This window comes from Silurus aristotelis, assembly GCF_946808225.1.
Source record: "Silurus aristotelis genome assembly, chromosome: 16".
In the NCBI taxonomy this organism is placed as follows: Eukaryota; Metazoa; Chordata; class Actinopteri; order Siluriformes; family Siluridae; genus Silurus; species Silurus aristotelis.
This window is the reverse complement of record NC_139589.1, coordinates 13,624,896-13,650,555: the sequence shown is the minus strand read 5'-3', so window position 1 is coordinate 13,650,555 and position 25,660 is coordinate 13,624,896. Positions and strand designations below refer to the sequence as shown.

General features: G+C 36.8%; 1 protein-coding gene across 9 annotated transcripts; it reads left to right on the top strand.

Moving 5' to 3' along the window:
• Positions 1-3,269: 3,269 nt before the first annotated feature.
• On the top strand, positions 3,270-25,660 carry cpeb4b (cytoplasmic polyadenylation element binding protein 4b). Of its 9 annotated transcripts, XR_014537338.1 has the most exons (13): positions 3,304-3,802; positions 4,405-5,557; positions 14,467-14,557; positions 17,225-17,275; positions 18,120-18,143; positions 18,818-18,988; positions 19,075-19,164; positions 19,422-19,540; positions 20,893-21,007; positions 21,156-21,337; positions 21,669-21,937; positions 23,856-23,927; positions 24,052-25,660. XR_014537338.1 is itself a non-coding variant. In XM_083565104.1 (12 exons), the coding sequence occupies exons 2-11, from the start codon at positions 4,445-4,447 to the stop codon at positions 21,894-21,896; spliced, it is 2,184 nt and encodes a 727-aa protein (XP_083421230.1). In that variant the 5' UTR covers positions 3,274-3,802; positions 4,405-4,444; the 3' UTR covers positions 21,897-21,937; positions 24,052-25,660. The 9 variants fall into 9 exon arrangements, 6 of the variants coding, with proteins under 6 accessions (XP_083421228.1, XP_083421230.1, XP_083421229.1 ...); XR_014537337.1 differs by having other exon boundaries at positions 3,270-3,802; positions 21,669-23,927; XM_083565104.1 differs by lacking the exon at positions 23,856-23,927 and having other exon boundaries at positions 3,274-3,802.

Sequence of the window (25,660 nt, the reverse complement as noted above, 5' to 3'; positions counted from 1 at the left end):
TGTGTATGTGCTGTAGTATGGCTTTGGGCCTGCAAAATTTTCCTTTCATAAATGCCAGTATACAGTCAGTAGAAACCAAACACTGCAGTAGGTGATGATACGGCATTCTTTAGAGAGAATGAGAGAGACCCTGGCTGGAGCAGTTTGACAGGATGTTTCATTATTGATGAGGCAGTACACAGTGCACCTCTGCTGTGGTGGAGGATGGTGCAGGCTTGCCTGACTCAGCGTTTTACCAACTAAAGCCTGGGCTATTTAGCTACATCAGCACTACATATAGGAGTAGGGAGTGGCGTACAGAATGGAATGCATGAGGCCTGATTTAAAAAAAGATCTCCACTAACTATTGTTTAAAAAAAAGTTTCATATTTATAGCATGCAAATTACTGTAATTATAACTCAACTAAGAAGTCTTGGATTTAAATGGTTTCACAAGAATTTGTTATTTTTAAAATTATTATATTTTATAAAAAAAAAAAAAAAAAAAAAAAAATATATATATATATATATATATATATATATATATATATATATATATATATACACACACACATATAAATGCATAATTATGCAGCGTCCATCCAACAGTGATCACACACGCACGCACACACACACACACACACACACACACACACACACACACACACACACACACACACACACACACACACAGCTGCTCCTCTATCATTCATCTATCCTTCACAGGACCCAGAGGAGTAATGAAATCACAAATGCCTTACTGACGCATACACAAGCTGAGCCACATTCCCTTTTCCCCACAAACAGGGACGACATGGTGCCTCTTTGGCTTAATTAGGATTTTGTCCCTTAGGGAACCCTGGGAGAACAAACACATAGAGAACAATATGCACAAGTTCGGATTACTGTGGTGAGCGATTTAGCCAGATAGATAAATCATATAATCTTTGTGTGACTAGTTTTGGTGAACTAGACTTGAGTGTTGAAGATGAACCTTTAGGAATTGAAAAGAGATAGTTCAGGACTCTGGACACTGAGCTTCTGTGAACTCAAGATGATTAAGTGAAGAACATAGTGTCATTTTTATTGCAGCAGCATGGAAAATGCTACCTGCAGGGCAGCCATTTTGGCTCACCCCTCCCTTCGGTTGAGTGATGATGGTGACTGTTGCAAGCAGGAAAAGGATCTGGTGCTGTTTGATTGAAAAAACTGTACATTGTATGAATGCTTCCTGAAATTTCGAAGCCACACAAACCAAATGATATTACACTGTATTATGCTGGTTTGTCCTATCTCTGCTCTCTTTTCTCTCCAGAAGCATATCACATCATAATTATGCCTTAGGTAGGGATGATTAATTTTTAAATTGACCTAATGTTTTATTCATAGTTGTTCTGGATCCGCATCCACATAAAAAACAAAGCTGCATCTGTAACAAACGAATGCAAGCTTTGAAACGAAACAATGCAAACACTCCAAGCCCCGTATCACCAAGCTTATGTATTCAAATAGTCCACATGCATGCAAATGTACTTTACCATCTGCATGTGTTTGCATGGAAATATCCCAGATGGGTTGGTGAGAAGAGACGTTTCTGAGTCTGAAGAGAAAGATCTGTATGGTCTACCCCCTTACAATCTATACACGCATGCATTCTAAGAGAGAAATATGGATTTTTAAATAGGCATCCTTCAGTCATTTACAATGAATGATTAATCATGACTGACTCTGGTTCTGTGGAAGGAATTACAAAATGTGGTGTGCGATATAGACTGGCAGAAGTGCTTGGCCTATTAATTGTTTTAATAAGGTGCCTATTAAATTCAGCTGCGTGCAGTTAATGCAGAGAGAACACAGAAAAAGCAGAAGTAACAAAAAATTTAATACAGAAAAATATAATGCAGTGGAAGAAAGTGAACTGATTTTTAGCTTTTTATTTTTTAGTTTAATGACCACACATTTGAACAAACTTTTCTGTAGGTGTCCATTGATTTCAATAACCTTCTACCATATTTTATACACATTGTCTTGGGACCAAAAATGCAACCAACACACTATTTTAAGAACCTAGCATGGCAGTTCCAACATGCCATTCCCGGGATTAAAATAGCAGCAGTGGCGGCAGTTCTAGGCCCTAATGAGATCTCTGTCTGTGAACACAGCTGTTGTGCATGGGACTCCTGTTCTTCCTATTCTTTTTTCCTCTTTAAACCATCAGTTTTGTACAAATGACACTCGCCCAGGTAAAGCATAGCACAAACAGAAGGCTATCCACTCCTGCTATGCCCTCCACTCCAGGCCATAGCAAACCACACAAACACACACACCGGGGACATATCAGGGCACAGAAACATTTGCAAAGTCAAATCATTCAGAGTGCATAATTATGAAGGCAAAGATGTGTGAGATATGATTGATATTATTTGAAAAAGGAATTCCTTTTTCAAACAGCTAATTAACATAAACTGAAATGAGAAGAAATACAATAAAATACTATCAAACAAGTACGTTTTTCAATTATTTTTGTATGCAAAGTTAAGACTGTATAAATGGCCTAAATACTGTAGCAGCTTGACAGATTTTTTTGATCATAGTAAACATTGTGCATCATAGAATTTTATTTCGCATTATAATACTATATAGCCAAAATTTTAAAAACACCTGACCTTAAGATCCATATGTGCTTGTTGAAAATCCCATTCCAAATGCACCCTCCCACCCCTGTGCCAATATGATCTGGGAAGGCTTTCGACTAGATTTTAGAGCGTGGCTGTGGGGGTTTGTGATCATTGAAGCATTAGCGAGGTCAGGTACTGATGTCTTGTAAAGAGGCTATGGTGCTGTTTGCATTTGGATTGAGGTCAGGGCCCTGTGCAGGCCACGCGTATTCTTTGACCAGAACCTTGACTATCCATAAAGCTTGCTTTTGCACAGGGACATTCTATCAATTTGTGCGCTTTGTACTTTGTGGCAACACATGCGTGACGTTTAGGTGTCCACAAACTTTTGCATTATCGTCTTCATTATCGTTTTATAATTATATAGGCTTATTATATTTATTCCCTTTTTCAAGCGATAAAAAGGAACGCGTCGTGACCTTCTCAGGCGGAGACTAACCGAGGAAGGGTGGGATCGCAGTACTCAAATTACCTTAAAGGGCAGAGAGATCTTTATGAATCGTCACGAAAGTAGAAAAATGGGCGTGGCTACAGTTGGCGCTGGCAAATCGGAATGTAGGATCGCGAAAACCGAGCGGCTCGTGCCGATTGTGGGAGGAGTTTTACATGACGGGGCGGGGTTCGTACCGGAAGTGTCTCGCGACCAGTCTCCTTGTCATTTTGGCTACGGCAGATTTGTGTGGAGTGAGACGGACAGCAGCGGCGGAGCAGGAAAGGGGAAAGAGAGACACATACACAGAGAGACTGCTGGCCCGAAATTAGAGAAAGCCTTCAAACAATGAAACCATCGACTGATTTCAGTGCAGCTCACGAGTAAAACCGAAACTAGGCTATTTAAAATTATCGTTAATTCAATGACGTAACAGTACTGGGTTTAAAGCCTGAGGTTAGCAGCCTGCTAGCGACGAGAGGAGAAGAAGAGAAGGGCTGTGTCATTGAGAAGACAGGACACGTCAAGACGAGGAAGAGAAGAAAAATCTCGGAAGCTGTTACTAAGCCAGACTCGGGGAAGACACAAAAAAGACCTGTTTTACTCACCACTGACAGAAATCAAGTGCATTTAACAAGCAGAGACCAGTCCTCCGCTGTCGCATTGGAGCGGATCTTCCTACAGTCATCGCCTAGGACCAAGGGTAGCCAGGAAGGTGAAAAGTGAATCTAATTTTACCTTTAGCAACGCATTGTCACTCTTCCATATACTATTTTTCCATTTTTATCGCTAAGCAGGCCTGTTTTACTGCATTCGTCATAAAAATCTTGCTGTAAAATGCCTGTGAAATTAGAAGACGTCATCATTTTTAACCAGCGTCGCTCTCTCTCTGTGTAAAGGGAAGGAAAATCTCAGGAGCCTTGACGCTCTAGCTACTATAATTTGGTTCTTTTGAACTATAGCAGCGAAAAGTCTAATAATAATGAGTTTTGGGTATTTACAGCTTGGTTTCATGGTGTGGCCTTTTTCTGTTGGGCTAGCCTATTAGCAAGCTAGTCGTGTCTAGCTGCCGGGTCGAAGCAGTTAGCCGGGTGCTAGCAGGAGCAGCAGAGACGTCACGAGCCTATAATTAGCGCAATGAGGCGACAAGCAACCTGCACATTTAACAAAAGTCTAATCGTAAAAATAATTTGAAAGACAAACCCTAACAGTTTTAGTATTTTTGCAAGTGTGTCAGTATTCTATATGAATTATGTCATTGGTTGAAATAGTCCCAGCTGTTGTGGAAATGACCTGATCCATTCTGATTTCTTGTAGGATAAGAATACCGGGTGGCAGTGTCGACTGGAAAACATAAATGGGGGATTACGGGTTTGGAGTCTTGGTACAAAACAACACTGGCAACAAGTCTGCTTTCCCAGTACGTATTCACCCCCACTTGCAAGCTCCTCCTCACCATCATCAGAACGTAACGCCGAGCCCTGCAGCTTTCATCAACAGCACCGCAGCTGGAAATGGCAGCACCGGCGGGTCGCCCTGGCTGTTCCCAGCGGCCACAACCCATAACAACATGCAAGATGATCTGGGTGCAGACAAACCCAAAGGCCAGCAGCAGGAGCTGCAAGACACGCAAGAGAAGCAGCAGCAGCTCTCTCCAGGTCACCAAGAGGGCGGCATCATCTCTGAGCTCGAGAAAGCGCGCTCGGAAGAGAGCAAATCTGAGAACGGCACATCCGAGGGCACTAATAGTAAAGAGAAGCTTCGCCTCGAGTCCCCTGTCCTGTCCCCCTTTGACTATCAGGAACCGTCTGGTCTGGGCACAGCTGTCCAGTCCAGTACTTCCTCATCCTCCTTGACCAGCTTTAATAACTGGTCTGCTGCCATCGCTCCAACCCCATCAGCCATTGTAAATGAGGATGTGGGTTTCTTTACCCCGGCCAGCAACGGCCCACTACTATTCCAAAACTTCTCACACCACGTAGGCCCAGGCTTTGGCGGCAGCTTCTCTCCCCAGATCGGTGCCGTCTCTCAGCACCATGCTCCTCCGCCCCACCCGCATTTCCAACACCAGCAGCACCGTCGTTCCCCAGCCAGCCCTCATAACCCTCCGCCCTTCCCCCATCGTGGTGCCACGTTTGGACAACTTCCTCATCTCTCCAGTGGCCTGAGCAAACCACCCTCTCCCTGGGGTGCATATCCAAGTCCCTCACCCTCACCTTCTTCAGCCTCCTGGAGTCCAGGCGGTGGTGCATATGGCTCCGGCACTGGCTGGGGAGGGTCTCGGGGTGCTGACTTCCGTCGTGGCTTGAATGGTGCCGTGACTCCACTCAGCTCTGTCTCACCACTCAAGAAGACCTTCCCAAACAATCACTCAGCCTCACAGAAGTACACCCGCTCTGGCACCACATTCACCCCCAAGACCTGGATGGATGAGACCGTTGGCCGTAGCGACAATGTTTTTCCCTTCCAGGTATGTATAGGCAAAAAAAAAAAAAAACATTGAAAAATATGCTGTGACAATATGATAATTGAATGAGTCTTCATGTAATTTGGAGACAGTATTTGTTATTTAGCTTTGCTTTGATATTGATTAAGGCACAGCGGGCACTGTTGTCACCCCTCAGTCCTAAGGCCTGTAATTTGGTAGTTCTTTATTTTCTTACCTAGCGGTTTTATTATTATATTCCTACTCCCTGTATAAATGCACCCCTTAGGTAATTGTCATAGTTTGTTTTCCATTTAATACAGCGCATTAATGATAAAATGTTTTATTTTTTTTAATAGCTTTTGACAATTGGACAGGATAACAAATGTATAATTTTGGTGGGCTGAAGTTGGACACGTTTGCGACTCACTCCTACACTCCTTATTTTTATTTTTCATCTCACTTTACTTGTTGCACTGTTAGCAGTGTGTGTATGTTGCAACGAAGGCTAAATTCCCTGGAATTAAATAGCTGATTTTATAGCAAGTGCGGCTTGGGTCACCTTTAAAATCTAGCCTGCTAAAACAGGGGGAATGAACGGCGAGTCCAAGGTTCACGGTGGTTTCGGAGTCTGAAACACTGACGCATACAATCTGATCCTGTTGTATAAATCAGCAGCGTTTAGGTTGATTCTCTTTCAGTAATACTGTACGTCATGCTGAATGTGACTCCTATAAGCTCACATTTCTCGGCGCCTATTTGTTTACACCCTCTTCTCTATAGTCCAGGCAGAACAGATGATGTCCAAGAAGGCTTTATAGACAGGCAGCATGTTTTATAATGGTTTAATACATATATTTTGTAACAAATGTACGTTATCAAAAGTTTTAGATTTTAGGATACATTTCGAACACATGCCAGCTAAATTGACTTCACTGTAATACTTCAGTAGACTGCAATCACAAGTGGTCTTATTGTGCAGATCATTAATTTGTAAACTATTATCTGTTCTAAACTTTGCTTCAGTTTGAAATGTAAATAACACTACTCTGTAGGGTCGCTGGTCTTAACATGACTTTCTTTGCGCTTTTCAACAGTTCCAGTTTCTATCATTAGAGCTGACAGTAGATAGATAGACAGCCTAGAGTTTCTTACTGAACAGTTTTCACAAACTCACCAAATGTTAAAATATCATTGACCGGAGGAAACAAATTTTAATCCAGTCTTATATAATGTTTAATCAAATTTCACACTAGGTCAAATTCAACAGTTTTTGAATAGTTTGTAGATGTTGCATACGTAAAACTGAACTAGATTTAGCTAAAAATTGACAAAAATGTCAGAAATGCTGATTGTAATTGTATAAGCTTGTGTATGGTGATAAATTGCAATAACTTATAAATTATTGAGCAAGTGCACGGCACAGCTGATCTGTGTTTGCTGATGCCCGCAAAACCCCATGAAAGGCTAGGTTTACAGAATTGGAAGTGCAAACTAGGCAAAAACGAAAAGTTTTGTCTGCATCTTTGAGAATAAAAGCATTATTTAGCAATGGAATCACAGCACCTGTAAAAGGGAAAAAAATATTCTGAACTTACAGGATTTTTACAAAAAAAATTTTTATGAATACTAAATTTGTTGTGTAAACACTGGAATGGTTTACACGTGTGTGTGCGTGCGCGTGTGCGCGCGTATGTTTTTTTTTAATGGTATTATTTTTTTAAAGTGTGGGGGTCCTGTGTGAGTGCAGTGTTTAACAGCATTGAGCAAAGTACTCACCTGGACACCGGAGCTAAAGTTGATTATTATAATATTTTATATATGTATTTAAAATATATTTGAGTGTGTACAATCAGCTGCTTACAGTATATGGAGGTCACCATCCTTCTTTTGTTATATATTTAATTATTGATAAAAGATATATAATTGCAAAGAACTATTGGCTTAATAATATACATTTTTATTTGGTGTTTTGTGTTTAAACTCGGTGCACCGGTGGGATGCGCCTCAATGTTGTAACAATAACATCCTACTCGTTTTAAACCTTCCACCTGCTGCACAGCACACATCAGCTGAGCCACATTCTACTTTCTGTAGAACAATAGTTTCTAGGTAGAGTAATTTGTTTGTATGGGTGACTGATCTTTTAAAATTAAAAGTGCATTGCAAGTTGTCACGACTTCTGCTAGCCAGTATGCAAGCACCATGCAGTTCAACATATCAAGAGGAAATAAAGCTGTTAGCCATACTCAAATAATATTCTTTATGTGTACCACAGCTCACAGCTTTTTGGTCACTTGTCGTTAAGGGTGTCAACATAATGTGTTACATTAGAAACCTCTTTAGAGAATGAACAGGGCTATAACTGCATCCCTCCACTGAAATGTATGTACTTGTGTCCTTATTACTTATATATAAGATAAGATAAACCTTTATTCGTCCCACAGTGGGGAAATTTCTATACTAATACTTGTATATTAGTCTGTTTACGTACACATAAAAAGCTACATATTAGATAAAAAAAAAAATTAGGTGGATAAATACTACATTGTTATTCATGTATATGTGTGCATCAATATCTAGTTTTAAATGTATCTTCCTCAAAATGATGGTGCATGCAAATGTATTTATAGACTTTTTATTCATACAGGCAATGAGATTATTTGCAAGTCAGTATGAGTTCAAATGTCATTTCCCATCACATAGACACACATGCCGGGGCTGGTGAAATTTGGAGCTAATTTCTGCAAGAAACTGACAAAAAGAGGGATGCAACCTTAATTGCAGTGGAGAACAATCATCATGATTTCTGCACACATTCTGTACATGTGCATTTGCCTCACAGCACACACTGACAAACAGGTCAAGGAAAAAATTATTTTAGAATGGTATGTTGTTTTACTAGAGATAAACGGTTAATAAATCTCTGGACTATATCTGGTGAAAAGTTTTTATCTGTGCTTGTTTTGAAAACATATCATTCGTCTATTGTACCAAGGGTGCAGCATTTGAGAGTGAATAATTGGTTGCACAGGTCTTTTCACAGTCCTCTCAGTTGGGTGTAGGCTTGACTTGAGTATGCAAACATTTGTTAAGGCAGTCACCAGCTATTTGCATGGTGCGTTTCACACAGTTAGGTAATATATTGTCGTGAATTTAAGAGCTTCGTGTCATCGTCATAAGCAACTCCTCTTTAATGTGCCATAAATTCAGTCAGTCCTCAAAATGCTAGAATTCAGAGTTGATAGAAGCTAGTGTAGAGAGGCAGACAGAAAACATATCTAGCTTATATATTATCTATAGTATTGAAATGGTGCCTGGGTGAGTATACACTAAAGACATTTGAGTTAAGGATCAAAAGAGACAGTGGGTCAGGATTCCTGCTGTTCCCATCTAGATGTGTTAAACATTTAGAACATCCTTTGTTCAGACCCACCGATTTTTCAAGCGATTGAAACACACGACTGACAGATAACATCTGTCTGTCTGTACTTGCTCTTTGAATGTGCATTTGTTTAAAAAGAAAAAAATATGAGGACAAGAATGGGGATTGTTTTGCAACTGAGGAAAAAAAAGGAAAAATTGATCAGAGATCATATAGAGATGAATGCTATGAGGTAAAGGAGCCTAAACATTTTCCTACGTATCGCCAAAAATCTAACTTGATTGAAATTGATTTAGACTTGATTGGTCGAAAATAAATGTTGCATTTAGCCAAACATTACATTATTATTAAAGTTGCCATGCTTCTATTATGATCTCAAAATTATTTAATAGAAATCCTTTCTCTGTAACTAGACAACTAATGCAGTCTTAATTACAGTATTTCACATTTTAGTTCAGTGAAACTTGTAGTGCAATGAAAAGCAATCCAATTTATTGTAACTCTAATTTAAACAATAAAGCTGGTCCTTATTTTTCAAAAGTTTTCAAAATGCCATTTTTAACTTTTTTCTTTTATATAGGGCAAGATGGACCAAATCATAGGTCAACTTTGACCGATAAAAAGTCATAAGATGTAATATTTAGAAGGTCAAACTGATGAGCCACAAAAGTTCTAGAACCAAGATTATGCCAAAGCTTGGAGAAAGATAGGATTTGCTCATGAGTAAAAACACACATTGGCTAAGTAGAGTGGATGAGGTGGGTGGTTTTGATTGCATGCCTGCTTCTGGAAAAGACTCACAAACCTTTAATGATGTAGATTATGATGGTAGCAGCAGAATGAAAAGTCCAAACAAAAATAAACATCAGGTGACCAGTTGGATTGATGACATGCAACTACATGTTATTTATTTATTATAGTGTTCTATACTTTCAATTGTAGATAATAAAAAAATACAATGAAAGCTGAAATTCTTCCGATCTCAAACATGTGATCTTTTGAATTTAGAATTGTATACTGGTAAGGCCACTGACGTACACAGAACTCATTGTCATGTTCATGGAACCGGTTTGTGATGACTTGTGCTCTGTGACAAGGTGCATGTGAGAAGAAACCATTATTGATAAGTAATTAAAGGGGATGCATTTGGTCAGCATCAACACTCAGAGCCTGTGGCATTCAAACAACGTTTGACAGATATTTGGGGCCAAATATATGCCAAAAAAATAAATTCTCCCTACACCACCTGAGCTCATCCTCCTCAGGTTCAACATGTGGAATTTTGCCATGGTTTTCTGCAATAATTGTAAAACTTGACCTACTCGAATAAGCTAATTTGGCACCAGCAAAAAATGACATGTTTAGTCAGGGATTTTTTTCCCAGAGTGATATTTGATGCAAACATTACCTGAAGATTTTGACCTGTAGCTGCATATCTTTTGCATTGCCCTGCTGCTTCATGATTGGCTGGTAATTGTATGAATGAGCAGTTGAACAGGCGTTCCTTTGAAATGGCTGGTGAATGTACATGCCCTGAAATAACCCAGTTAATTATCTTTAGTAGTAATTATAACTGCAGAAATCAACCATGAAGTGAATCCATCTGAAGTGAGCAACCTTAATGTTTAAGTAGCTGGAAATATAAAACAAAAGATGGTTGATAGGCAACGTTTTAGGCTGTGGAAGCCAGTATTCCAGTTAAATGTGTGTAGGGTTATATAAGAAGTAGGATGCTGTTTGGAATCCAGTTTATTTGTTTTCATATTTTAAATGCTGTAATATTAATTACACACATGGCAAAAATTAATGTTACACACCACAGTTTATAGAAACATCTTGCTCATAAAATGAATAAATTGTTTAATGCAGATTATTCTCTGAAAGGCAAAAAAAAATTTTGATCGATCTAATAACTGTGAGAGCATAAATGTTTAGCCCAACGGCATTGGTGGCCATTTTGCTTTCGCCACAAGACTTTTTGAGTGAACGAGTGGGGAAAGATGAGCGGATTATGGAGGGATCACATCCAGGAAGAGCATAAAGTGCTGCAGACAATCTAATCTGATCAAATGAAATTGCATTACAGATGCTTACATTTTGAATAAAAAACGGTATACTTGTTTGGTAGCATTGTTTATAGTATTATATTATCACCAAATCTACTACACTAAATCTTTGTTAATAGAAAAAGGTTTATTACCATTATAAATGTTTGTTAGTGCAAAATAAAAATGATCTGGAAATGTGTTTTTCATAAAAATTTTATTTGTTTGTTTTGCCATACCATAGTTCAAGGCACACCTTCTGTGGATGTAGGTCAGGTTCTCTCCCTAAATTATCCCTCTTTGTTTGCCACATGCCAGAGGCTGTTTTCACTCTGTTGGTGGCTGTGCTCTATTAAGGCTGTGTTAGAATTCAAGTACTGTGCACAATGGCCAGCCAAGTCTTTTACTTTCTAAACCTCAGGCATCCTCTTAACGCTCTATAATCTGTGCTAAAGTCTTCTGTGATTGCATGGGTTTGGGTATGTGCCCATCATGGGTCTTGGTTTGGCTGTGTAGCTCAAAGGCCTATTTTTAGTTGTAGCCTTTTAGTATTTCACCTTATACCACAGAGAGCTTGAAAGTTCGAATGTGTTCAGTCAGACCCCGTTAATGTGTTTTACCATTGTGGTACCATTAAACTTTATTGAGGAGCTGAACAGTGGAAAAATGCACAGTAAAATGCATTAATATAAAGTAAAATAAAGTTTATCAAGAGAAAAGATCTAATTGAATTGAGTGACTTTCACCTCATGTGTGGCAGAGACTCATGTAAATGATGACAATCAACTGGAAACTTATTTTCCATGTACACATTCACAATTGGCAGTAATGTTGTTTTTCCATATGTATATTACTTCATGAATGTAGAGGTAGGATGCAGTTTGTTCCATCCTAGTTCCCTATGGTGTCTCATTAGACTAGTGTCTGATGTGAACACTGAAAAGAAAACCCTTACTTGTACGGCTATAATTGTCAAGACACCAGCTTAGTATTACATTATTGTTGTTGTTATTATTCAGAATTACATTCTTCAGAACTGACGCATCCTATATTTTCTTCACAGTAGCCGCCATGTAAATCTGTCACTCTGACTGGTGCTACAGTTTAAATTACAACTCAAATACCCACACACACCCACCTTGGAAAAATATTTCACCTCCTGCCTTTGCACCCATGCTTGGACACAGGATTAATAAGCTTTAGGGGCATTTGATGTGGAACGTTTTGAAATACCTCTAATAGACAAACAACCAATGTTAAGGCTTTGTTTTCCTCCTGTATTAGTTTAGCTATGTTATTCTGAATGAATAGAATTTCTGATATTTTGAATATTGTCATCATTGGACTTTTTGTGAAGGTGTGAATGTCTTACCTCAAAATCATTTAGCTGTAATAAATGGACATTCAGTTCCACCCAGATGAGGATGTGTTCTCTCTTGAGTTTGGTTCCTCTTAAGGTTTCTTCATTATGCAATCTAAGGAAGTTTTTCTTTGCCACAGTCGCCACCGGCTCGCTCATTAAGGACAAAATTACAATTATAAAGAACAATCTTATTTTCTTGCTTTGAGACAATGTTCATTGTTAAAAAGAGCAATACTAATAAAAATTTATTAAATTGAATTAAAGTCTTTCATCAAGGCCTAATTAAGAATTATTAAATATAAATTAAATTTTGCTGAAAGGAAATAGGCTCTGTATTATACTTGGCTGCATCAGAAGGCAGTTGGACCTGTGTAGTCTAATTATAGTTTCACCTTGTTGAGACAACAGACAACCCAAAATAGCACCCAGCAGCGCAAGGTGAAGTGCCTATTAGCACTTCTTTTATTTCAAAATAAATTAGACTGAATTTGTCTATGTGTAGAATTTTTCATGTCATGGACCTCTCAAAAAACTGCAGTGAGCAGTAATTTCATGATGATCTGCAGCTAATATTCATATTTGTGCATTTTTTTTTTTAGTTGAATTGTATTTGGGAAGAGATCTGTGCAAATATTGTATCTGTGTCTGAGCATGAGCACAGCCTGCAGTGAAGTTGTGCTAAGCTAGGCTGGGCATGTTGTTCCAACAGCTCTTTTTGTTTCAGCAGTTTACAATGCAAACTACAAGTAAGAACATTTTGTGTCCTTGGCACTATGCAGAACAATTTTACACCTTTTACATTTTAGTTTTGAGCGATTTATTGTGCATCAAATGTTCGGCATGACTTTTAATAGAAAGAAACCTGCACATGTGATTTCAACATTTAATGTAAAACTAATCATGATCATGAATACTGACTGGAAAAAAAATTCTGAAATTGTCCCTGAATGTCAGAATAAACCTGCTAAAAAGTCAGCAGTGTTTTGTAAAACCAGTTTTTTCTTCTTCTGGGTATACCATGGCAATGTCTTTTGTTTTTTTTAAATGCTTTAATTTATTTACACAATCAAACAGACACCACCTGACACCAGGCCAACTCACATCTGATGGATTGGGACCTGTGTCCTTAATAATTACTGAACAATTTTAAATAGCAGATTTTGGAAAGTAGCAATGCACTTATTTTTCATTTCAATGTGTGTGTGTGTGTATATATATATATATATATATATATATATATATATATATATATATATATATATATATATATATATATATATATACACACACACACACACATCATTATTTAACCAATTTACCTCATTACTACCCCTAAATTGTGCCTGTCCCAACTTTTTTTGGAATGTGTTGCAGGTCTGAATGACAAGAAAGGATGTATATTTACAAATGACATGAAGTTGACCAAACAAAACATTAAATATTTTGTGTTCATATTGTCTGCAATGAAATACAAGTCAAAGTAAATTTAGAAATCACTACTTTCTTTTTTTATTTGCTTTTTCCATACTGTCCCAACTTTTTCTGATTTGGGGTTGTTTGACATTGTATCTAAAGAAAGGGAAGTAGTGGCTCTTAACTGAAAAGCAGGCCACATGCATTAGGACAAATATTTTAAGTACTAAGTTAAATTACATAAAATATGGATTTGTATTTAGATTGTTTTCAGGTGCCCATTTTACATTTGCTTTTTGGTTCAGTTATTTTCCTTTTTTTCAAGTAAGACTGCACGAGATAACTGAAATTCTGTTTGAACTCTAGAGACTGTTTTGGGTTATAATCTCAAGTGATCAGCAGTTTAAAGAGTTATACCACCCCATCTGATACCATTCATCTCACAGTTACATTAAATTAAACAGGAACATTAACTAAAGCTTGTGATCTGCCTGATTTTATGCATTGTGCTGCTGACAACTGATTGTCCGATTGGATAACTACATAAATGAGTGGGGTGTACAGGTGTTCCTAAAAGTGGATGTTGAGTGTGAATAGAATGAATGAAGATTGATTAAGACTGATTTTCATCCACAAGTGGCTTATGAGCTGCTATAAGAAGAATAACAAAAAATTAGAATGCCTTCTTAATTTTTTTTATTTACTTGTCCATTAATGGCCATCATTTCCTTCTTTCTTTTCCTGTCAGGAACGCACTCGATCATTTGATGGCTTCAGCATGCATTCCCTGGAGAACTCTCTAATTGACATCATGAGGGCAGAGCAGGACACTCTGAAAGGTAAAAGAAAACACATTTGTAGTAATGTCAAGGCTCCATGGGTGTCCATAGATAGAAAGAAAAACAGATAAACACTTGAACACTTTTTTTTTTCTATGGACACTGTGTTGCGTGTAAGCTTGTCAAACTAATTTATACCAACAATGAAATCAAAGTCATAAATGTCATTTTAAATAATCTGTATTAGTTTGCATGCATGTCAGCTTGTGACCAAACAAATGTTTATACTTATGTTTGTATATTATACAGTTAAATAGATACATTTTCTAAAAATTTTTATAATTCCCATAAATTCCTGGTAAGTTTCCAACTTGGAATAGTTCCAAAATTCCCCAGATAAAGTTCCCATGGAAAGTTGCCTGGAATTTACCAGACACTTTTTGCCCCTTTCACCCTAATTGGAGATATTAAAGTATTTTCATGATTTAGACATTAGACACATCATGTGCACACAGATTCACATCAGCTATCTGTGTGTACATGAATCTCCACAAGCAGAAGTTTAAAGAGGGATAAACTACATGTCTTATTGTGGTGGAAAACAACAAGGAAATCCACAGTGCTTGCTCTAGGCCAATAGATGAACTTTATATTACGCATTGTAATACTACTGATTGCTTGTTCGGTCTTGAGAAAGTAGTAATTAAATTGGTATACAGGATCATATGTTGTGAAAAATCCTTTTGTCTGACTGCCTTTAACCTTGCTGTTTGTCTGATATTTAACTTTTTGTCATGTGTTTTATGATAAAAGATGCATAGCATTTAATTGACTTTGTTTTTAAAAGTTATACATTTTTCAATCTTTACTAATGCAATCAAAATGCTTTATGTCGAGCTTTTGGCTAGTCACTATTAAGTGGACACTAATTTACTCTGATTCTGTTCAGGGCTTTATGTGTATTATTTTATACGCAGGTTGTTCTTGAGCATGAGGGTATGCGTATTTTTAATACCATGGGTATGCAGAACCCGTCATAAAATGAGTTCTGATGAGTTTACAGTATATTTCTTCTATATGCTGCTGCAATTTATTACATTTCCAGATACAGCTGTGGAAGAGACAAAAATAATAAGGGGTTTTGTCACCATTTTTCAACACAACAGTTTTGTGTTGGCAAATTAAAAATGTGTGTGCCCATGCACGAGTAATTTTTAATGCATACAATTGATCAAAATTCACAGTGCATACACATGCGATAAATGCCAATTTTCTCGTGCATACTGCTGGTTTTTAGATGCAGAATTAAAAATTGTTTTAAGCTGGTTAATGAGGCCCCATGTATTTCTGTTTTCCTGCCTTGAATTGCATGTCTTTTACTAATTGATTCAGCTTTTGAATTACTTCCAGCAGTGTCCCATCAAGTTTTGGAATTAAATAAATGCCTTTATAATAGGAGCTCCAGTAATTAAAACATAATTGTACCCACTGTAGCCCTCTGTATGCACTCACTGGTGTTGGAAAATACACGTGATGGGATGAGGCAGAGAGAAACTCTGGTGTTAAAAGCTTTGAACGGCTTCTGGCATTGCCAGTATTGTCCCCTGCCAGTAGAAAGGGGTTTCTGTTCTCTCTGCAGCAACAAAACATTGTTCTCTCTCCAGCATTGGCACTTGCCTCGCTGCCTCACTGCTCCTGTAATGCTTTTCTGGAGGAGAATTGGGTACATGGGAGAATTCTAAAAGGAATTTCACTGTAATGGCATTAATAAACAGTTTGCTCTTTGAGTAAAGATGGCCATTTATTTTATTTTAATGGGGAAGAAATTGTGTGAGATTGTTTACCATTTGAATAAAAGAAATGAAATGTCCCCACCAACCAATGCAATCCACCTCATGAAACTCACACCAAACTTGTGCTGTGTATATATGAATACCTTGACATGCAACATGTAAATATGTGCAATATACATAGTGTTTTTCTGTTTATTATTCATAACATTACAAACACTTTATTTTTTTATTTTTTTACATCTGTACAAAAGATTTGTAACTTTTGCATATGGCACCCTGATTGTAGATTGCATTTAAATATTTCTTCCTTTATATAGAACTTATATTTTGTTGTAGCTGTAAGCTTCTGTCCCCACAACACATTTCAAAGCAATAAATAGCATGGCAATAAAACCCACTCTGATTTTTAATCTGAAGTTTTTGGCCTTCAATAGCATTCTCTGTATTAAACTAGCACTCAAGTGGCTTTGATTGTTTCAATACCATATATACATTCCCATATGTATATATAGAGGAAAGGCAGTCAGCAGTATTGTGATTATTAGTCTACTCATTTATATTTATATTTAGCTCTAAAATGACAGGGAACAACCTCAGAATTTCAAGATCCAATAAAAGTTTACCAAATACACTGGACTTAAGTTAAATAGCTTCAATATTTGGCGTGACGGTCTTTAGTGTGCAGCGAAAAGCTGTTAATGGTAGTTTTCAGAAAGACATTGTGTGTTGTAAAGAAAAGTCAAAAATCTTCTCTTAAGATTTCTCTCTGCATTAATTTGCCTAAATAAGCTATTTTTCAATGTTTGATGACAAATATTTTACACGTTAAACAGTATTAATGACCATTTTCACAGCAGGTTAGGTTAGAGGACACAGATGTTCTGTACTGTTTTTCAGAGATGGACCAAATGATTAATACCCCATTTTTTCATAGGTCGCCTTGGATTCACTCATCCCGGAGGAGACAACCCTTTGCCTATAAATGGTGCGTAAATGATTTTATTGCTTTACTGTGCTAGCAGCTTAACCCTGTAAAAGCAGATGGACTGACTGGCCCAGCAAGCTCAGTGTTGACAGAGTCAGCAGATTTAACAGTATGTTTGTGCCTAGGAAGCACTATCCGTGTGTTTTAGAGCAAGTTATTTTTTCTAAAAGAGTGGGGGTGTTGGCCCATGCTCCCTCAGCTAAAGCTTATTTGCATAGATTGAAGACATGTGCTGATGCAAATACTTATAATTAACTACTATTGACCCATGACGGAGGGATAGCTGAAAACTACCAATTTTTTTACGTCAAGAGAAAGTAAGACATTTTAAATAATAATTTTGTAATTGTTCCTTCTCCTTTAATGTTGAACGTTCTATAGACGGGTCTAAACCTGCATAAAACATAAATTCTTGTGTGCCGTTGTTTTTTTTTAATGGTGTGATTTTACTTGATCAGTTACCGATTTCAGTATTTTGAGTTTTTTTTTAAGCAAATAAGATTTTGTAATAATAAAAGAGAAATAATGTTTTGTGCATGTAGGAAAAACATATGGATCTTTTAAGTAATTATTTAGGCAGTACTCACTACTCACTTGGGCTCCAATTAGCACATACCTGATATGTGTGAATGAAACCAGTTTGTATTCGAGCTGTTGAATATGCCCAAGGATGTGTATTACTGTGAATCAATAAGAGGAGAGGTGCCATCGCAAAAAGATTTTGGCTATGTACATTGCTATTTATAACTATTTGCCCCATTTCAACCTGAAGTGTAGTTAATGTAGAGAACAAAAAATACATCTTCCTACATTACCTTTTCATCTGATCTTATTTTACATGCAGCAAGGAATTATGGAAGGCGACGAGGTAAAGAACAATCTTTTAACCATTCAAAATTATAAAAAAAATTATAATAAAAAAAGGAAAAATCTGTGATTGAGCAGTGAGAATGTTTGTGATGATCGAAGTGGCAATAAATGCATGATGTGTTTTGGGAAGAATTCTGGGCATGGACAATATCTCCATTTGTGACTGTGTGACTCCTTGCATAACTTGAACCTCATTTCCTGAATTTTAAGTGGAAAAAAAAATAGAATTTTGGCTTTTAGATCTTTTTGAAATAGCAATAGTGCATATTCACTCATTCATTCATCTTGAGCAATTGCTCTATTCTGGTCAGGGTGGTGGTGGATCTGGGACCAGTCATTGTGCATGTGGCAGGAGTACATATGCGCACTCTGACATTTGAGGCCTGCATTCTGTCATGGAAGGAGCAGTTGTATTTTTAGCCCAGATGCAGCCGGCATAGTGGTTTAACAAAATAGATATAGTAATTTTAAACATTTAAGATTAAAATAACCTGTTTTTGCTTTTTATAGCTGATGTAAAAAATTATTTAAATGCACAATTTATATTGCCTAGCTCTAAGTAGTTATAGGGCCTAACGGTATGTCTTTCATGTGTATTACTGCTACTTGGCTTTTACCTAGACCTCATTTAGGACAGCCAGACAGGTACTCATCTCTGTGGTTCTTTTCCAGGTCACTCATCCTTGTTCCCCATGGAAGATGGCTTTCCAGATGAGGAGAGGGCGGAGCAAAGCCTTCCTGGTCTGGGCTCTCCCCACTGCTTCCCTCATCAGAATGGAGAGCGAGTGGAACGTTACTCACGCAAGGTTTTTGTAGGTGGTCTTCCCCCAGATATAGATGAAGGTATTGGCCTATTTGACTAACAGAAAAATAACCAAACCTTAAGTTGTTGGGAATGTTTTTTTTATATTTGGGATGACCTTTTCTAGATGAGATTACTGCTAGTTTCCGTCGTTTTGGACATCTGTTTGTGGACTGGCCTCATAAGGCTGAGAGCAAGTCTTACTTCCCACCAAAAGGTATGTAAAGTCATTATTTTTTCGTTTGTTTGTTTTCTTTTGGTTCATATGTTGTAGCCTGATGGAGTTCTCACTTCAACAGTGATTATCAACATACATAATTGTATGGCTTTTTATTTTTTTTTATTTTATTTTTTATAATTTTCAGTCCAGTGAATACGTACCATACTTGAAGAATGTATAACATGTATTTACTGATTAATATGTAATAAATACATGGCTTTTCAAATGTTAATGTCTTTTGTATTCCCTTAAAGGTTATGCATTCCTTCTGTTCCAAGATGAGAGTTCTGTCCAAGCTTTGATTGATGCTTGCATTGAAGAAGATGGCAAGCTTTACCTATGTGTGTCCAGCCCCACCATTAAAGACAAACCTGTAAGTTATTTTATATGTGAAATCGCATTCTTTTTTTAAAGCAATATGCATTTCACCTTTCTTTAAACACAGCTCTATTTGTCTACCACTATGATGGGTGAGCACATGACCTTGGCTAAGATAAAGCCAGAATTGAAGATAAATGAATAATTTCAGTGTGTGCATCATGCGGGATCAGGCGAGAACCATATACACTGCCTGGTAAAAAAAAAAAAAAAAAAAAAGGCACACACTGCCTGCAGTACTTTGTTGTTCTGCTTTTGCTTTGATTGTGGCATGCATTAGCAATGATATTGTTTTGATAAGCTTATGCCATGTCACATTTTTTTCATTCATTTTGCCATGATTATTCTGTGTATTCTTCTTCTATAAAGTCTTCACCAGCACATCCCAAAGATTCTAAGTGGGCTTAAGGTCTGGACTCTGTGGTGGCCAATCCATGTGTGAAAATGAACCACCATCATGTTCCTTTTCACCATGTTCTTTTACAGTTTGAGTCCTGGCATTGTTATCTTGAAATATGCCCATTTAATGGCAAAAGAAAAAAAAATGTATTTATGGAAAAACCTGGTAAAACGTTGCTGGCCAACTGACGCAACTCCAGATCATAACACTGCCCCTCAGGCATGCACAGTAGGCACTAGGCATATTGGGTGCTTCAAGTTATTCAGCTCTCTTTTGTGCCCTTATTTACCCATCACTCTGAAAAAGGGTAAATCTGGACTCATCTGACCACATGACCTTTTTGCATTGCTCCAGAGTCCAATTTTTATGCTCCCTAGCAAATTGTAACTACTCACTGATAAATGTTCTTTTTAAAGGAAAATTCAACAAATCATTCCTTTTTCTTTGGGTTCTTCATTTTTTGTTTTGTTTTTTAAAATCAGGCTGTGGGATGTTATTCTTGTGCTTTCTTGCACTGATTTCATAAACAATATATGTACATCAGAATAAAAAGAAAAATGCATTATTGCGCTATATTAGCACAAAGACTTTCACCCTTACAGTCATCCTTACAACCTGCATATATAATCTGTAAAGCATAGTAATAATGTTTTTTTTGGTAGTGTTTGCAACTAGCAGTCATGCCCTTACTGTGCATAGCAGACGATACTGTGTTGTCAACAGCACATCGATTAACATAGAATGTTGGCTACAGTTCTGTTGTGCTCTGGAGGCACAAAAAGGAGCTTCACACTAAAGAAATCCTAAACCATTTGTAATTTAATTAGTGATTGTTATTAGAAATGGTATATTTCAAGTTTTCTTCCTAGAACACTTGGTTATAAGTGATGTCATTTGGGTTTCTATAAGCTATGTCATTTAATGGAGCTGACCTTCTCTAACACCAGGTTCAGATACGGCCTTGGAATCTGAATGATAGCGACTTTGTGATGGATGGGTCTCAGCCTCTCGATCCTAGGAAGACCATTTTTGTTGGTGGAGTACCACGCCCTCTACGTGCAGGTATTGCGGATAACAGAGTGATTTCCCTGTAATTTTTACATGTATTTATGTAATTCATCCCTAAATTTTGTATATTAATTGTCGTTTATAAACCTTTATGATTCTTCACCTAAACATGTTTGTGTTTGTTTTTTGTTTGTGATTATAGTGGAGCTTGCTATGATCATGGACAGGCTGTATGGTGGCGTGTGTTACGCAGGGATTGACACAGACCCTGAGTTAAAGTACCCTAAGGGAGCAGGGAGGGTTGCGTTTTCTAATCAGCAGAGCTACATTGCTGCTATCAGTGCTCGTTTTGTACAGCTGCAGCATGGGGAGATCGATAAACGGGTCAGTTCTACCAGCAAGGTTCCCTTTAAAATAAAATAAAATAAATATATATACACACACACACACACACACACACACACACACACACACACACACATATATATATAAAATAATTTAACTAATAATGTATTCACACGGTGCTGTTTTTACTTGTATAAAAATGTTAGTCTGTACCCTCAAAGTATTTATTCAGTTATGAGAGTGAAACTTAGGCTGGCAAATAGTTTACCATTACTGCTAGAAAGAAATTATATTATGATGATAAATTGCATTTATTTCACTAATTTGATTTGCGTTATTCTTGACTTGCACACTGATGCTCTCTCGGCAGGTGGAAGTGAAGCCATATGTCTTGGATGACCAGCTGTGTGATGAGTGCCAGGGCACACGGTGCGGAGGCAAGTTCGCTCCATTCTTCTGCGCCAATGTCACATGCCTCCAGTATTACTGTGAATACTGCTGGGCGGCCATCCACTCACGTGCTGGCCGAGAGTTCCACAAACCACTGGTGAAGGAGGGTGGTGACCGACCTCGCCACATCTCCTTCCGCTGGAACTAAGGTTACACAGGCAGGGCGTGAGAGAGACGAGGGAGAGAAGGGTAGGAGTCGCAAAATCATTGTCTAATAAATGCACTTTCTGTTGCTGTTTCCTTTTTAATTTAATCTGAAGAAAAACAAACCCATTACTTATAATTTTTTGTGGATGTCAATCCAAAAAAATGTTCAGGTAAAAAAAAAAAAGATACAATGTTTCATGCATCTGTACTATTTATGTAATGCCATTAGATTTCATTTTTGTTGGTGCACAGGCACCAAGAAGAATTGTACACCAGACACCAGAAATATTGAGTATTGTTAATTTGTTATTCAGTACCTGTTGTGGCTCAATTAGAAGTATTACATTTTATTTTTATTTGATTCAAAAGGCTACAGAGCAGACGTGAAAAGGTGTTGCAAAGAGTGCACTTATTTCTTTTCTGAATAGAGTGCAGATGCAGTGTAAGAGCCCAGTGTTTAACCAAAGCTTAATTGGTTTTTAAGAACGGCAAAATAACATATATATATATATATATATATATATATATATATATATATATATATATATATATATATATATATATATATATATATATATAAGAAAATTAATAATTATTCAAATCAGCAATGCAAAACAATTAATTCCACATCAGATGCCTGGGCTTGATCTTCATTTTTGCAGGAAAACTTTTACCTCAAGCTTAGCTGCTAGTTTGTTGAGCAAAATGTAGAAATCAGGCTCGCCTTTCCTCCCTTATTTCATGCTGACCACAGAAAAGGGAATCGGCAGCAGAAAAGACAGTTGGAAAATCTGTATTGTCACTTCCTGGAAAAAAAAAAGATAAGCAGCCAAACAGAGCATCCTAGCCGGGGAAATGTATGGCGTTGAGGATGTAGAGGTCTGCACACGAGCTGGTTTAACAGCAAGGAATTTAAATTCCATGGTGCCCTGCAGAACTAAAAATAGCTTTGTTCAGCTTACTTCAAGGGTGGCAATTTTTATTTTGTCCAACGATATATGCTAACTTCCAGATCTTTAGCCCGTTTTAACACCCTTTAACCTAATGCAGGTTTAATGGCAAAAAGTGCTAAAGATATTTAATAAAAATACCCCATATACCTCCTGGTCTGCAGTATCCACTCAGCTGAAGTTTTGAAGCATAACTGAAGGTAGTTCACATTTACCACTCTACTTTATCCACTTTGACTTGCAGCATAGATTATTTTTTATTTTTTATTATTTTTAGATGTTAGGGAACCAAAGATGGCTGTGCATTAGTGAGCAAGATGGCTCACTCTTGTTTTACTACTTCAAGTGGGTCTCATTTCAGTTTATTATTTTTTGCCCCTCACTCCCTTTGATATATGAGACCAGACGAACTCCAACGAACCAAAGATTGGCCTTGAATTGACGAGCATGCAGTCCAACTTCAGAGTAACACTAGTGAAAAAAACAAAACAAAACAACGAGCATACGTGCATGCTGGCTTTTCCGCAAGTCCACCTGCTTCTTTTCCAAAGGTCAAAAAAAGGAGACGTATGTAGTTCAGCAGTCGGGTATCATTTTGAGAGATTGCTAGCTGCTGGGATTTAGAACAGAAATGCTGTACTTGGAATATAAAATCCCGTTCCAGTCACGATTCTAGACTTTTACCACCTTCTAATGCTAGCACAAAATGTCAGGGACATAGTGGTGAATTGTAAACTTCATACACTAGTGAGAAACGTATCCACACGTTGGCTTGATGATGTTCCAACGCACCCATGCAGCACCACCACTTAAGCTTGTGGGTGTTATGGTTCTACATTTTAGAAGTTAAAACACTTTTTGAAGAATTTGCTGTTAATGAGATGATAAAGATTATTTTCTACATGGCCTAATGATTTTTGGTACAGTGTTTTCTAGCTAAATTATTTTGTCATGCACATATGAACATTTATTATGCACTACTTTTCTAAATACTTTTGTTTATTCAACAGTCATTTTAGGCACATTTTTCACAGATGGGAAAACTCCTTTTTGCAATACCTCAATTTTTCGCATTGTGAAAGGTAGCTTTTGTACTTTTGTTACTGAGAGATCTGCATATATGGAAATTTTCTTTTAAGAGGAAAAAAAAAAAGTCAAGTGATTTTAATATATATTATTTTCAATTATGCTTTTTATACATTTCAGTGCTGAGGAATCTTTACAACTAAGCGCACACTTGAGTTGATGCGACTTCAGATCTGCAGAAGAAAGATCAAAGTATATCGCTTAAGGTCTTGGATCTTGTACACTAGATTTTAATGACAATATATATTAAAAAAAAAATTTAATCCGCATGGCAAGAACAAGTTGTCATTAAATTAATGTTAATATTCAAAATGGTTAACCTAGTTGGAAATACTTGTCATTTTGGTTTCCTCTCCATAGCTGGAATATAAACTATAATCTAAGAAGAATGCTAAATTTGGCTGACTCTCGTATCACAAGAATGGATGTTTGATGTTTAGATATTTTACCATTAAAAAAATATATATATATATATTCTTGAACTGCCAAATAGCTCCTATTGTAATCCTTAGCATGCATGAAGACAAAAATAAGTACATGAATTAAATATGAAAATTAATTGTTGTGGTTGTGCACCAGATGTTTCTAAACTTTTAATTTGTTAAGGACACCCTGCACCCTCTTGTATATTACACTCTTATGCCTTCCCCCATAATCCAGTACATTCAGGACGCTGAGAAAAAAAAAAGCTAACATTTTAGGCAAAGAAAGAACTTTCAGAGTTAAAAACAAACAAAAAAAAAATAGCCGTGCAGAACGAGCAATTTATCAGACACTGTTGAAAAGACTTGAGAACTTCATCCCTACTGTCTGTCTGAGGTAAAATCAGAAACCTATTTGGAGGAAGGGGAACTTTAAGACTTGAATGTGGTAAATGTTGCAAGTTAACTTCGAGTTGTTATGTGCAATACTTTTTTTGAACTTTTTTCCAGATAAGGACTCTTTGCAATGTAATTCTTTAATGCCATTTTTAATTGCTGACATTTAAAAGAAGATGTTAATATGTTTTTCACAGTCATTTTCTACTGTTATTGTAATCCTTTTCATGCTGGTGTTTGTAAAAAAGAACAGAAATCAAAACTATTTGTACTAATATAAAATAATTGAAGTTATTTTTAAAACATTAAAGGTTTTTGTGCTCATTTGCTTATTTTATTTCAAGCTACTGTGATTGCATTGTAATTATTAGGTCAATAATGTATTTAGCTGTTTATTGGTATATTTTTAATTGGAATGTATAATTAATTTTTATAATTTTGATCAGATTTTTGTTATATTTTTGAGGTGAAGCTTTTAATATGTTAAAGTGTCTAGTTTTTACTAATTGCTATATTGTGCTCCACAATATATGGTTCACATTTTCTGAAGGAAAAGAAATATTTAAATATGTCTGTTAATGATGTTACTTAATGGCAAAATTTCAATAGTTTTTAACTGTGTATGGGAAGGTTGTTGTATTTATTAATAGCATTTTTTTACTTAAGATATCACCTTAATTTGTATTGTCATTTCACTTTATAAGTTCCTATTTTTGTATTTTCCTTTGTAATTAAGTTATGTTATACAAATGTCCATATTCTAGGAGTTGGTCTGTAAGTGCTAGTGAAATAAGAAAAAGAAAAATCTAATGTTATTTAATTGTTTGCAGCCAACTATTTATAACAATATGCATAATTTTTAAATATTTGTAATGTGAAACGTTGAATGAATAAATCTTAACTGTGACAAG